The sequence below is a fragment of the Dipodomys merriami genome, unplaced genomic scaffold (genome assembly GCF_024711535.1).
Source record: "Dipodomys merriami isolate MVZ:Mamm:240054 unplaced genomic scaffold, mDipMer1.0.p SCAF_2, whole genome shotgun sequence".
NCBI classification, from domain to species: Eukaryota; Metazoa; Chordata; class Mammalia; order Rodentia; family Heteromyidae; genus Dipodomys; species Dipodomys merriami.
The window spans coordinates 112,935,588-112,950,664 of record NW_027203381.1 but is presented as its reverse complement, the minus strand read 5'-3'; the positions used below and the strand labels follow the sequence as shown (position 1 = coordinate 112,950,664).

General features: G+C 52.2%; 1 protein-coding gene across 7 annotated transcripts in view; it reads left to right on the top strand.

Annotated features, from left to right (window-relative positions):
* The window catches only part of Tiam1 (TIAM Rac1 associated GEF 1), a 347,945-nt gene extending 340,430 nt beyond the window's left edge, over nucleotides 1-7,515 (top strand). For 6 of the 7 annotated variants that reach the window (XM_070030552.1, XM_070030549.1, XM_070030551.1 and 3 more), the window contains 2 exons: nucleotides 1,272-1,444; nucleotides 5,071-7,515. In XM_070030552.1, coding sequence (XP_069886653.1) covers nucleotides 1,272-1,444; nucleotides 5,071-5,528 — 631 coding nt within the window. In that variant the 3' untranslated portion in view covers nucleotides 5,529-7,515. The remainder of the gene's footprint in view (nucleotides 1-1,271; nucleotides 1,445-5,070) is intronic. The other variant, XM_070030554.1, reaches the window with a different exon arrangement.
* Nucleotides 7,516-15,077: the final 7,562 nt, after the last annotated feature.

The window sequence follows — 15,077 nt, the reverse complement described above, 5'->3', positions numbered from 1 at the left end:
CTAAACATGTGTGACAAGTACCTTTCATGCACAGTTTCATTTAGGCGGGTAGAGGGGAATGAGGGCTCAGAGAGATACCCTGCAGAGCATGGTCTGGAAAATGGATGCCGGGTTCAAATTCAGATGTCTGTGTTTCATATTGCTCCCTCACCTCTCTGTGTTGTGTGACCGTGATCAACAAAGGACAGGTCTCCCAGGACACTGTCAGGAATAGAAATGACATAGCTTTGAAAATATTCTGGGGCTGGGAAGGTGGCTCAGTGGTAGAGTGCTTGCCTTGCATGCATGAGGCCCTGGGTTCGATTCCTCAGCACCACATAAGCAAAAAGAAAAAAGCCAGAAGTGGCACTGTGGCTCAAGTGGTAGAGCTGATGAGCTGAGGGACAGCACCCAGGCCCAGAGTTCAGGCCCCACGACCGGACCCCCCCCCAAAAAAAAAATGAAAATATTCTGGTCAGGGTTTGAGCAGCTTCGCTGGCAGCTGTTTAGGCCGATTCATGTGTGCTTGGCAAAATCCATGGAGTTCAACAGACCTTTTCTAGATCCTCCCTGTTTGTTGTTTATAAGAAATACCAGCTGAAAGTTACTTTGGTAAAACCAACAAGAATCTAGCTGGGCATGGTAGGTCACACCTATAATCCCAGCATAAGGATGCTGAGGCAGGAGGATTTTGAGCAGTCCAAGCTACCTAGCAGGATCCTGTCAAGAACAGGGGAAGGAAGGAGGGGAAAATAAAAGGTGATATTAAAAACTTAACAAAGAAAAATAACCCTTCCACTTTCCACTGTGAGAATTAGGGCATGGTAGGAAATTTTGACCTTGTTGACATGTCATATGTATCCCATGAGAGAAGGGGAAGATGACCCTCAAGGGAACGAATGAGCTCATTGAGGTTTTGGTCTGTCGATGCCTGCACGGGTACGAGAAACTTCTGGCTCATCTTCCTTCAAAAACAGTTCTGTAAAGTTTGTAAGGTTGTGCCTTGTGCATCAAGAGCAGAATTTGGCAAAATCCGCCCACTGATCGCTTGTCCGTGGGGTTCTCTGCCCCAGCCTGGCTCAGAAGGTGACTCACAAAACGCCACGGAAGCGGAGCGTGGCATTCATTATCCTAGCTATAAGGAGGCAGCTGAGCATTGAAATCAGAGTCCTGGCTTCAATGTTTAACCTTTGGCCTTTGGGGGGACACTGGTTTGACTGCGCCTCATGGTACCCGAAGACATTCCTATGCTCTACACTATATATTTAAACAAATAACGCTTCTTTTCACAGCTCCCCAGAGAGTCGAAAGGATTTCCTGAAGGCCGTGCATTCGATCCTGAGAGATAAGCACCGAAGACAGCTCCTCAAGACCGAGAGCCTCCCTTCGTCCCAGCAGTACGTTCCGTTTGGAGGAAAGCGGTTGTGTGCTCTGAAAGGGGCCCGGCCAGCCATGAGCAGGGCAGGTACTGTGGGGATTCAGACTTACAAGATCCCGGTCACCCCCACTCTGCTCTAGAACTCCAGGGAATTTGACCTCCTTGTCAAGCAGGAGTTGAGTGTGGCCTGGTGAGGGCTAATGTAGGGTGTGAAGTTCTTGGTCGTTGTTTCCTTCCTGGTGGCTTCTGGGGTCCGCCCTTTGTTCCTCTTAATTTCCCTCCAGCCTCCCCTTGCTGCCCTCCTCCTGCTGGCTGATGAGCGCCTCTCTCGTTTGCCAAGCCAGCAAGCAAATGCATCTTTCTTTCTTTCTTTCTTTTTTTTCCTGGTGGGACCTGCTTCTCCTGCGTGCAGTTTGAGTCTCTGCTTCGCATGACAGCCAGCTTTGATGAGCAAAAAAAAGTCAGTGAGTCATGTCTCAGTGAGAACTAGGCAGTGGCAGGGGAAAGGCCTTTTCTTTGGAAGGATCCTAGTTCAGGACACCAAATGGCACATACAGTTTTAATTTTGACCCTTGCCTTGTGCCTGCAACTTCAGTTTTGATCTCAGTGTTAATTTGAGGCAGCCTGGAGCTGCTGCTGGAAAACAGGACCTAGAACTTAAATGGTCCCAAGCGAATCTTCTTGCAGGACTCATAACTCTTCCATCACTCTGGAGCAGTGATACTACAAAAACTGTAAATGGCAAAACATATCTAGGAAGAAAGTTTTACAGGGAAGAATCCAGTAAAGGAGGTTTACATGTCATTGGCCGGGTGTTTGTTGAAGAGGCACAGAGAGCACTGTCAATGGTAGAAGGATTTTTTTTTTATTAAGTAGATCTAACCTCCCTAGCTCTTAAGTTTTGGCCTGGAGGAAGGGTATTATAAATCTTCTCTAGTCATCTGCTGTGTGTATCATGAAACAGTGCAGCGAATACCCCGCTGGTTGCAGGGGTTCTCCGAGAGTCATGCATGGCCAGGGTCTTATGAGTCCCCACATAAAGAGCACATGAACCTCTTACAGCTCACTGGAGAGAGTTTTTATTTCAGAATGGTTTTTACCCACTCCTTGATTGCCCAAGGAACGTGTGTCCCATCCTCAGGGAATCTACTCATCAGCGGTCAGGTTGCACTAGTTAATGAGTGACCCTCAATTTAGAGCTACATTTGCTATGAAAGCAATCACACACATGTAGTCTGCAGGAGATACACAACTTTCCCCACCGATCTCTTTTTGCAAAGAAAATCAAACCAAGCCATAACCAAGATAACCTTTATAAATACCAAGAGAAAGCCTTGATGTCACAGCTGATTGATTTCTTCTTTCTTTCTCTTCTCCCCCCCACCCCCCCACCCCATGGTTCATTTTTGGTCGAAGGAAGTCTTTATCACTCTGCTTTGGAAGCAAATTACTATAATCAGAACTTTCATGTTTTATGATTTAAAGTGCAGTACTTGAGTGGTTCAGGTCAGGACCAGATTAATGAACCCTGGAAATACTCAGTCTCCCTAAAAGACTCGAAGGAATCCACTCATGTGAACTAGGCTGTTAACGACCCTTACACTAAGGACAATCTGTTTCCTTCTGCAATTCCTTGACTACTTAGGTAGTTTATTTCTCCCCCTGTTCTATTTGGATATAATAAAAGAAACTCCCTGCTTCCACACTTAGTGTAAGAGTACTGTTCATCTGCCAGTGACCTAGGTAAAAATTTCTTTCTTTTTCCTATTTCTTTTAATAAAATGTGCAGAGTCAAAGCAAGTGAAAGTATCAGTACTTACCATCGATATCCACTAATTAATGTGTTACAATAGTGTCATTATCACCTACTGATCATCCATCGACTCCCTAATTTGGGCTCATTTCAAAGATGATGACAATCATCACACTTTACCTCATAGACCTCAGCATGCAGATCAGCCATGAATCTTCCTAGTAACTCCATGAAGAATTGAGGTAACTCAAATGAAATGAAGTGAACAGAGACAGCTAAGCTTTATTCTGGTGGGGTTAAGGTGATACTGAGTTGGAAATTTTACTTCTTCCCATTGAAGAAGTGTTTTGTTTTTATTTCTCTTCCTTTATTTTTTTCCCCTTTTACTTCCCTGGAATGGTTCTTAGTCCCCTCCTTGAAGAAGACCGGCGTCCATTCATTCCCCAGTTTGAGATGACAGGCCTCTCAGATGGTGAGGGATGATGATGGACACAGAGTCTTGGGGCTGAGGATGGCTGGGCTGGAGCCAGCATAGGTCTCTCACCTCGTGCCTGCTTGGATCAAGGCTACATTTGCTAGTGATTGACACTAGTTGTCTTCTTGCAGAATTGGCATTGTTTGTCAGCTTTTAGGATATGGTGTTCAGAACAGCAGCTCCTTCCTGGAGTGTAGATGCTTGTCCTCCATTGGAAAGCCTGTGTTGCTTTGGCTCTTGAGGGAGAGAGCCATAGTGTGTGTGTGTGTGTGTGTGTGTGTGTGTGTGTGTGTGTGTGTGTGTGTGTGTGTGTGTGTGTGTGTGTGTGTGTGTGTGTGTGTGTGTGTGTGTGTGTGTGTGTGTGTGTGTTGGGAATATTTGCTAGATTGGGTGGCATCTTTTGTTTGTGTTAAGTAGTTGTAGCTTCCTGTAGGGGGCAGTACAAGTAAAGGAAGGACTTGAAAGATTTGGTATTTTCTTCTTACCTTTTAGTCCCTTATTATAACGGTTGCTGGACTGCTTGAGTAGCATCTGTGGCTCAGTTCTCATTTCACTTGGTATTTTGCCTGGATTATGGAAAGACAGATGACTCACAAGGCTCCTTGTGCCCAACCCTGAGGCTCAGATGGCCCTTTGTCAGAAAGGGGATGGGGAACAGGTTGGCTGTCCCCCGTTTCTGAGAGCTGTTCATGACCCTGTGCTCTTGCAGAGGGATGTGGTGTCTTTAACCACAGGTCCTCCAGATATTTGACAATCAAAGCTGTGAGGTCGCACTGTCGTTTGACCAGTGCTTTCCGCCTCCTTGATGTATCACGGTGATGTCTATGAAGATGCAAAACCTTCCAGCCTGGCTGGACGCTGCTGCCTCGTGTATGTAATTCTAGCGACTCAGGAGGTTGAAGTCTGAGGAGCACAGTTCGAAGCCAGCCTGGGCAGGAGAGTGTGGGAAGTGGAGCTCAAGTTGGTAGAGCATTAACTTTGAGGAGAAGTCCTGGGCTTGCACTCAAGCATCCTAAAACCCCTAGAAAATCAGGCACCAAAAACAAAACAAGGCCAGAAACCGCCTTCCACCCTTACTAACAGTCTAGCTAAAGCCCCAGGGCAGCAGAGGCCTGGGTCCTAGCGATCATCAGCCTTCTGTGCTGCCTGTCGGTAGGTGTGTAGGTTGCATAGGGAATTCTCTCAGAGGGCCTTGTGTCCCATTTCTCTATCGAACACCCTCTCCCAGAGACCCCACCCCACCGCCACCCGCTCTGCTCTTGGATTTCCTGCCACAGCATCCCCTCGGTTCCCACGTGGGCCAGGGCAAAGAGTCCAGTGTGGACGGGTCACCTCCACGCCCAGCCCCTGCTCCCCACGCCACGGCCCGCAGACCGTGCACCACTTAGCGTTGATGTTCCTTTGCTTTGCTTGCTGGGTTTTCGTCCCCTGCTAAAGCGTGGGGGTTTGTTCTTTATATTTTTGTGTGTGTGTGTGTGTGTGCAGTGTCTGCCCCAAGCAAGTCTCTTGGGAGGAGAAGGCGGCGACTGGCACGCAACAGGTTTACCATTGACTCAGATGCCGTGGCGGCCAGCAGCCCGGAGAAAGAGCCCCAGCAGCCGCCCGGGCCAGGGGACACGGACCGCTGGGTGGAGGAGCAGTTCGATCTTGCTCAGTACGAGGACCAGGATGGCATCAAGGAGACAGACATCCTCAGTGACGACGACGAGTTCTGCGAGTCGGTGAAGGACGCCTCGGTGCACAGAGACCTCCATGAGCGGCTGCAGGCCGCCTCCATCAGCCAGCGGAGGGGCCTGGACAGCCACGCGTCCCGCATGAGCCAGCTCAAGAAGCAGGCCGCCCTCTCGGGCGTCAACGGCGGCGTGGACAGCGCCAGTGAGGAAGTGATCTGGGTGAGACGTGAAGACTTCGCCCCTTCCAGGAAACTGAACACTGAGATCTGACTTCTGTCCCCTTCTGTGCAGAACGTGTGTGTGTGTGTGTGTGTGTGTGTGTAGATGCTGCCACCCTGCCCTGCCCTCCTGCCTGTCTACCCGTGCCAGCCTCCCCCTGCCCCCCAGAACGCCCCTGGGGCGTTCTGCACACACCAGTGTGGCAGCTGACGCGGGTCCGAAGCCATGTAGCCACCCGCCCTTGACATTCTTCACAACGGACATCAGAGAGGATCGCCCCGAACCCCAGATCAGCTCGAGTCCTTCCACTAAGGTCTTGTGTTTATTCTCAGTCAGGGCCTGAGGAATTTGGGAAAACAAGACAAACTTGTTACCACTGAAAGCAAACCGGCTCCCTGCAGCAGCTGAACTCATTTAAAGGTTAGCGTGCGTGCACACGCGCGTGCGTGCACACACACGTACACACAGAACACACAGCTATCTGGAGCCCATCTTCCAGCTGAGCTGACCACTTTGAAACATCTGTACAGCTTTCCGTGTTCAGGCCCTGTTTCTTCTTCAGTGTTGAGACTATCTGTGTCTTTTTAAGAATGTGTGAGGAAAAGGGTGGTTGTTTACGTGTCGATGAGCCTTTCTTTTTCATTTTTTGTTCTTTTTTAATATTTTTCTTCTGTGTTGGTCCGTGGCTGGTCTTAATGCTATGTCATTGTTTGGAAGTTCTAGTTTTGCATAGAATTATAAAGATGCCAAACTCTTAGAGAAGAGGTCCAGATTTATCATTTGAAAGAGAGAACACAAACAAACACTATTTTTTGTATTTTACCTGAGATGCAGGGACTCAGATAGGTGAGAATTTTACAGTGTTAGGTTACAGAGAGTGAGACATTGTGACTTTATATTTATATGAAAAGCCAACAAGGAGCTCATGTTAAGAATAAGCTTTTTTTTTTCCCAAGAAGCAGATTTTTGGGGGGTAAACGCTTGAATCTGTATTTGAGATGGGAGTTTGCTTGGAGGGGGAACACGTGACAGGGAATGGGCGGAGCCTGTGTATCTGTCCCAATGGCAGAGGACAGAAACCTCCTTCTCATGGGGTTGCCATGGCGACCATTGGTTTTTCCACCAGAATTACATCTTCATCCATAGATCCCCCTCCCCACACCCTTGGCAGTCCATAACCAAACCTCTGACCCAAACAACCTCTTCAAAAAACATCTCTTGTGTTCAATACTTCCTTCATGCCAATGAAACAGGGTAATAAACATGTCAATTCCTAGTGTCTGAAATAGATATCCAAATGGAAGAAGAACAACTACAATAAGAAAAACAAATTATAGCACTTTTATTTTTTCTTTAAACAAAAAGGTTGAGTTTAAATTGAGTTTAAACTCTTCTTAACAGACAGAAGAACACTTTTTCTTTTTTTGGGGGGGGGGATATCTATTTGGTGTTTGACACATCAGTAGGTACTTTAAAAACCTGAATTTTATAGTAGCTTAGGAATTATATTTTATAAGAATCAGTTATGACTTTATATTTCCAGACAATAGAGAAGTTCAGAACATCTCGCTCTTGGGCCTCGGCTTGCTTTCCCTCGCTCTCCTTGACTTCCCCTCCCTTTTCAGATTTCCAGGGCTTTGAGCTTGATCTTTTGAAAGTTTTATTCTATTAAATTTTTGCTATATCTTCTGGTTTTCTTACAAAAAAAAAGAACAAACAAAAAAGCTTTAGAATGATTTCTATACCCTTTGTATCACCGCATTGTTCCCTTTCCTCTGGAGTTCGGTGGTGTCTGGATGGGCCACGGAGCGCGGTGGGTGTGGGACGGCTTCCCGCACCGCCCCACGGAAGACACTGCGGAGTCTGGTGCTTGGAGGGAGCCATTGTCTCTTGTACATAAGGTCATGACGTGTCTATGTCAAAAGTTCTTATATATTTCTTTTATAAGCTGAAAGAAGGTCTATTTTTATGTTTTTAGGTCTATGAATGGAACGTTGTAAATGCCCGTCAAACAATAAAAATATTGAAAAAAAAATACCCGGATGATCCCATGTCTCTTTGGAGTTTGAATTGTGGGAAGGGAGAAAATAACCGGAAATGTGTGGTTTTTGTTTGCTAGAAAGGCAGAATGACCCTCAGCTCAGACATAATTCAGATGTGCTCTTGTTGGAGAAATCATAGTCTGACGGCCCCATTAGTATTGAATTTGGAACACATATTTTACTTAATTCGTGCTGGTATTGGGATTTGAATTCAAAGCCTTGGTCCCTTGTTTGGCTTTTTGCAGTCCAAGGCCAGTACTCTTCATGCCCATTTTGTTTTCTTCTGGTAAATCACATGTAAGAGTCAAACAGACTTTTCTGCCTGGGCTGACCTCAAACTTCAATCCTCAATCTCTTGAATAGGATTACAGGTGTGAGCTACCGGCACCTGAGTTGTTTTTTTTTTTTTGTTTTGTTTTGTTGTTTTGTTTTGTTTTGTTTTTGGTCTGGTCGTGGGGCCTGAACTCTGGGCCTGGGCGCTGTCCCTCAGCTCTTCAGCTCAAGGCTAGCGCTTTACCACTTGAGCCACAGCGCCACTTCTGGCTTTTTTCTTTTTGCTTATGTGGTGCTGAGGAATCAAACCCAGGGCCTCAGGCATGCAAAGCAAGCGCTCTACCACTGAGCCACCTTCCTAGCCCTGAGTTATTTATTTTGTTGGTTGCAGGGCTTGAACTCGACCTGAGCGCTGTCTCTGAGCTTTGCTTTGCTCAAAGCTAGCCCTCAACCACTTTCAGCCAGCTCCACTTCCGGTGTTTGGGTGGTTAATTGGAGAAAAGAGTCTCAGCTTCCTGAGTAGCTGGGATTACGGGTGCTACCTGACTTATTTTTAAGTAGAGAGTTCAAGTGCATGGCGTCCTGTAGGAAATGGTGGAAGCCATCTTAACATGCCCCCAGTGAAGTCATCCCCGCGGTTTGCTCACGGTGTGAGGCGCAGCTGTTTGGACTGCATCTTAGTAGCCAAGTCTGGCTGTAAAGAAGAAATGAATGCTCAAAGTCAAGTATGGTGGACACACAATACCTTTGCCCCCTCAACTAAATTTCTTAGAGTCCTTCCTGTCCCCCCCCCCAAAAGACTGTGAGAAAGTGTCCTTGTCACCTCTCCCTCCTGGATGTCAGGGTTTGGGGTGGGGGACTGGGTTCCCCCTCCCTTTGTAGTGGTCATAGTGATGAGCAATGTAACAGTCCACTCTGGAGATGGGTACGGTGCTTCCACTTCCTTCCAGTGGGATGGAGTCTTGCAGATTTTTCTGCCCAGGCTAGTCTGGAAGAAGTTTCAGTCCCCTTGATCCCAGCCTCCCACATAGCTCAGCATGATGAGCTTGTGCCCGCCTGGCCCTCTCTGGGTTGGTCAGGAAGAGGTCTCACGAACTTCTCTTAAGCCAGGCTGCTCATGAACTGTGATCCTCCTGTTTCTCAGCCTGCCAGGCTCACCTGGATTTCAGATGCTGAATAATGAATATTCTTTCCTAAAACGTCATCAGCCTGGGGATGTGCTGAGGGACACTCTCCCTTCCTCCCCGCTCCCCTCCGTCTCCCGCTTGGTAAACAAAAGGGACTTCGCACACATCCTGCCTCAGACTTGGAAAGAACCTCCGCACAGCACGTAGACACAGAAATGGCGGATTGAGAAAATAAATGTTGGCACTGGCCAAGCAGCTTATCCTCTTTTAAGGTGGGTGATTGCTAACCCTAACCAAATTGGTCTGTGATGCAGCAGTTCAGGAGATGGTTTAGTCTGTTTGCTGTTACTATAATAAAATACCAGAGACAGGTTAATTTACAAACAGTAGAAGTGTCCTGAGCTCATGGGTTTGGGAGATTAGGAAGCCCAAGAGCACAGTGCCATTAATATGGGAATTTGGGGGCTGAGTTGCCAACACATGGTCTTTTTGGGAGGCTCCATTCAAATCATAGCAGAGAGTAGGTCTGATTTTTGACATTATAATGGAGTGGCAGGTGGCAACACTTCCACAGTGAACTGCCATTCCTTACGCAGTCTCCAGGCAAGGTTTCTCTGTGATCTCATACTTACAAATGAAAAATGGAGAGACAATTGTCACTGAAAAGAGCAATGTGATGTGGCTGGAGGAAAAAAAGCCCCACCCATTTCACGAGGAGATTATTTCAGTGAAATTTTACTTTTATAGTTTAGCTTCTATGTTTCTGTACCAATTAATTATGTATTAATTATAGTAATAATCCAGGTTTATTAATTTTTTTTGGTGATTGTGCTAGGGATCAGAGCCGGGCCTTGCGCATGCTAAGTTAAGTGCTCTGCCACTGAGCTGTGTGTACAGCACTTGTTATTGTTCAACACTTGGAGCTTTATGGTCATGGGAGACAACAAAACTTTCAACGTGTAAATCTGTGTATGTATAAGCAAAGCAGAGGGGTGAAAGGAGCTCCAAAATGAGTGTAGGGCCGGAGGGAAAGATTTAAGATTATGTTGGTCCACGTTAAGTGACATAATAGTTGCATTTTAAAATGTTGATTTTAAGAAAGCAAGAAGAAAAGGAAGAAAGGCAGGAGGGAGGGGTGCTGTGGCTCAGGCTTGTGATCCTAACTACTCTGGGTATGACATCTGAGGATCACGCTCACTCAAACATGGCATAAAAAGGCTTGGACTTAAACCAGTTCTTTAAATCTTCCTGATGAAAACTTCCATGTGAGGGAAAAACTTATAGTCGGTATGTATGTAAATCTGTCTTGTTAGCTTAGTTCAATAAAAGGCCCCAGGCCAAGAACCCAAGATGGGTAAAGCGATTTTATTTCTTCTGTCTTAGGAAGGAGATCAATGTTGGCAAGAGGCAGGGGCCACACAATTCAACATGAACTTTTGCTGGGGAGAGAGGTCCCTAAGTGACTGTCATTTCCTGAGCAGTTTCACTTGAAGTATTCTTTTTTTTGTTTTGCCATTTTTGCAAATCACTTTTATGCTCTATATACACTTATGCATTTTTGTAAATCTATGTAACATACACTATTATACATTTTTGTTAATATACAGAGTACATAACTGATTTGTATAAATTCAGTTAGTAAGTTAGAATGGAGAGACACCCACTTTGTTGAGACATTGCCTGCGTTCTTTCCCCCATAACCACTGCTAACGCCGCGTGCATTGTTTTCCCCGCTCCACTTTTTGTTTTCTTCTAAACAGGTACCAGGGCTTGAACTCAGGACCTTTGGCCTGCTCCCTCTCCTTGCTCATGGCTGGTGCTCTATGACTGGAGCTGCACCTACAGTCCAGCTTTTTGCTAGCTGTTTGGAGATGGAGTCTGTAGGCCTTTTCTGCCTGGGCTGGCTTCGAGTTGAGATCCTTCAGGTCTCAGCCTCCTGAGGATTGTAAGTGGGAGCCACTGGCGGCAGCTTCCTGTTTCCATGTGCGTATCTGCGTATGCAGACGCAGCGCTGCGTAGCTGTGCATCACCATGTGTGCATGGACCCCAAGACTCACCTGCTCCTGCGTGCTTGGTATTTAGGAGGACTATCTGCGAGTGAAGGACACGTGACGGCACTCAAATATTTGCTGCAAAAAAAAAAAAATGAGTTGAACAGCTTGGCTCGCTGGGACACGGACTGTCGGCCGTCTAGCTTCTGTAGAGAACACGCGGTGGCTGAGGATGGTCGGGTCCCTCTGGGACAGGCGACCCCGTGTCCCGTGGGAGGGATGGGAGTGAAATCCCACGCGTTGGAGGTGAGTCAGGAGGGCGCAGAAGCCATCACAAGTGGGCTGCCAATGGCAGCTTTTCTGTGGGGTGACCACGGCCCAGGGGCAGGCCCGCACCTGCCGGTGGCCACAGCGGGGGGAGTGCCGGGATGGGCCGCCCTGAGGACCAGGGGCCCGGGGCAGGACGGGCTCGCGTCCCCCACGTGCAGCTCAGCTCGCATTGCGCTTGGGAAGGTGCCCAGCCCGGCCGGACCGTCCCTGCCCGGTGACTGAGCACGCACTCCTTTTGGGAAATGTCACCAGGCCCTGGCTCATTCTTAAAGAAGGACCCACGGGGTTCGTGCGTTTGTCCTGGGAGGGAGCGTCGCGGCCAGCGTGGCGGGGCTTCGAGCGGGCACCGCGTGCGCGCGCCGCCGCCCCCTGCCGGACGGCCGCCGCATCGCCCCGCGCTGGGAGCACGCACCGCGTGCGCGCGCCACCGCCCCTGCCGGACGGCCGCCGCAACGCGCAGGGCTGCTCCGGCCAGGTCCACCACCGCGGAGCATCGGGGCGGAAGCAGCCCGGGGCAGCTCCGCGTCAGCCCGGGTGGTGAGTGATCTGGAAACTGGGAGACATTTGACTTGGGCGGTGAAGAGTCGGCATTGTGGGTTGTCCTTCCCCTCAGTAAAGAGCAGTGTGGGTAGCGGGATGATGGCGGCGCGGGGAGGTGGGGTGGTGGAGGGGGAGGGTGCTCAGCGCCAGGCCGGGTCTCCTGCCCGCGCCCGCCAGACGCGGAGGACGCGGCCCCGCCCCCGCGCCCCCCGCCCCCCCCCCGCGCGCCCCGCCCCCCCCCGCGCGCCCCGCCCCGCGCCCCGCCCCCCCCGGCGCGTCCCGCCCCCGCGCGCCCCCGCCCCCCCCGCCCCCCCCCCCCCGGCGCGTCCCGCCCCCGCGCGCCCCCGCCCCCCCCCCCCCCCGGCGCGCCCCGCCCCCTGCCCCCCCCCCCCCCGGCACGTCCCGCCCCCCGTGCCCCGCCCCCCCCCGCGCGTCCCGCCCCCGGGCGCCCCCCGCGCCCCCCCGCGCGTCCCGCCCCCGCACGCCCCGCCCCGCGCCCCGCCCCCCGCGCCTCCCCCCCCCCCCCCGGCGCGTCCCGCCCCCCGTGCCCCGCCCCCCGCCCCCCGTGCCTCCCGCCCCGCGCGCCCCGCCCCGCGCACGCCCCCCGCCCCGCGCCCCCGCCCCGCGCGCGCCCCCCGCCCCGCGCCCCGCCCCGCGCGCGCCCCCCGCCCGCGCCCCCCGTGCCCCCGCCCTGAGCGCCCCGCCCCGTGCCCCCCCGCCCCGCGCGCGCCCCGCCCCGCGCCCGCGACCCCGCCCGCGCGACCCGCGCCCCGCCCCGCGCGCCCCGCCCCGCGCGCCCCGCCCCGCGCGCCCCGCCCCGCGCGCCCCGCCCCGCGCGCCCCGCCCCGCGCGCCCCGCCCCGCGCGCCCCGCCCCGCGCGCCACGCCCCCCGCGCGCCACGCCCCCCGCGCGCCACGCCCCCCGCGCGCCACGCCCCCCCGCGCCACGCCCCCCGCGCGCCACGCCCCCCGCGCGCCCCACCCGGCCCCTCGTGGTCCGAGGCCGGGAAGGCGCCTGGGTCCCGGAGGACGGCCTGGCTAACGCCGCCAGAATGAGGCCAAGAGTCCGAGGCTTCCTTGACTGTCCCCGAGTCGACTCCCCTGCCCTCTTCGCGGCCCGGGTCGCGCCCCCTCCCCGACTGCACGGCGCCTGGCGCGGGTCATCCCGTGGGACCGGCAGCCGCGCATTCCCGCCACCCACCTGACCCGAGTCGTGGACGCCCCCCTCCTCCCCTCCCCCTCCTCCCTCCTCCCCTCCCTTCCCCCTCATCTCCCCCCTCATCTCCCCTCATCTCCTCCCCTTTTCCTCCTCCTCCCCCTCATCATCTCCCCCATCTCCCCCTCCTTCCCTCCCTTCCCCTCCCCCTCATCTCTCCCCTCAACTCCCCTCCCCCTCATCTCCCCCTCCTTCCCCACCCCATCTCCCCCTCCCCTCCCCTCATCTCTTCCCCTCTTCCCTTCCTCTTCCTCCTCCTCCTGCCCTTCACAGGGAACAAAGCATGAGATGCAGGCCCTGGGCCTTCCCAAGAGGCTGCAGGAGCCGAGGCCAAGCAGACTGTGGGCACAATGAGAGAGGGGGAGGAGGAGGAGGAGGAAGAGGAGGAGGAGTTGGTGGTGGAGGAGGTGGAGGAGGTGGAGGAGGTGGAGGAGGAGGTGATGGCGGAGGAGAAGGAGGTGAAGGTGGTGGAGGAGGTGAAGGTGGTGGAGGAGGTGGAGGAAGGAGAGGCTGAGCCGGCCAGGATTATAGTTTTGACTATGACTCAAGTACAGGGCATTATCGCCGTCTTTGGGCTTTGAAATTCTGAGGACAAAACAGCTGCCCCCGTGCAGAAGGGGTAAAACCCGAGGAGCACTGTTGGGCTTGTGTGGATGGCTTTTGGGGGGGGAATGGGGGGCACCAGGAGCAGGCTCTGCTTGTGAACACCCTTCCAAGACGATATTATCAATAGGTATTTTACCTACTGATACATCTCCTAACAGGGCTGGTCAGATTGGAATTGGAATGTGTGTGTGTATGTTAAAACTATTCGGAGAGTAGTGGATGTGTGTGTGTATCTATCTATCTATCTATCTATCTATCTATCTATCTATCTATCCATCCATCCATCCCCAGTCCTGGGGCTTGAACTCAGGGCCTGGGCACTGTCTCTAAGCTTCTTTTGTTCAGGGCTAGCACTCTACCACTTGAGCTAAAGGCTGGCTTTTTCTGTGTCTGTGGTACTGAGGAATTGATCCCAGGGCTTCATGCATACCAGGTAAGCACTCTACCACTAAGCCACGTTCCCAGCCCAGTTTTATTATTATTATTTTTAATAAAATCACCCTCTTAAAACTGTGATGAGAGAGCCAGGGTCCCGTGGCTCACTCCTGTAATCACAGCTCCTCAAGAGGCCCGCAGTTTGAAGTCTGTGGGGCTCGAGTGGTGGTGTGTGAGCCTTGAGTTAACGAGCTGAGGCACAAGCACCAGGCCTGAGTTCAGGCCCTAGTGCGGGCGCACACGTGTATGGAGTTGCCATGTGAGGCGGTAATCACACTCGTGGTACCCAGCGAGGAACAGAAAGCAGCGCCTGGGCTGTGCGTCCATTGGATTCACAGTGGGGAAGAGGCGGGTGCCCGAGCGCCCGCTGATAGCCAACTGGTGACACAGGCCATGAGGTGAACGCATGGGAAGTGAAGGAGGCCAGCAGGAAGCGAGCACTTCTGCAGGAGTCTACTCGGTAGAACAGGTGGAGTATGAGACTGGAAGCCAATGAGAAAGCAGCAGGGTGGAAGATGGAGCCGAAGGACGGCGTGTCTAGTGAAGGCAGGGTGTCTGTGGGCAGGAGGAGTTGTGGGACTTGCACGGGGGTTAAGTGGAAGCCGTGTCAGGTGTTTCTTTTCCCAGGCTCTCACAGACACGAGGCAGGTGTTCAGGATCTCGAGCCGCACCCCGCCCTTAGTGTGCAAAGTGACACACGTGATTCGCTGTTGGCTCAGGCCCGTAATGCTAGCTACTCAGGAGACTGAGATCTGAGAATCCAGGTTCAAAGCCAGCCCAGGCAGATAAGTCGGTGAGACTCTCATCCCCAGTTAAAGGGCAAACAGCAAGAAGTGGAGTTGGGCTCAAGTAGTAGCGTGCCAGTCTTCAGTGAAAAAGTCAGGTGAGAGGTTAAGGTCTGGAGTTCAAGCCCCAGAACCAGCACACCGTGCGTGTGCACACACACACAAACACACACACACACAACCACAGCAGCAGAAGAGCAAGACCACATATTGGATGTGCAGTTAGCTTTGCCATCAGCCATGGTGAGTTTGGTGG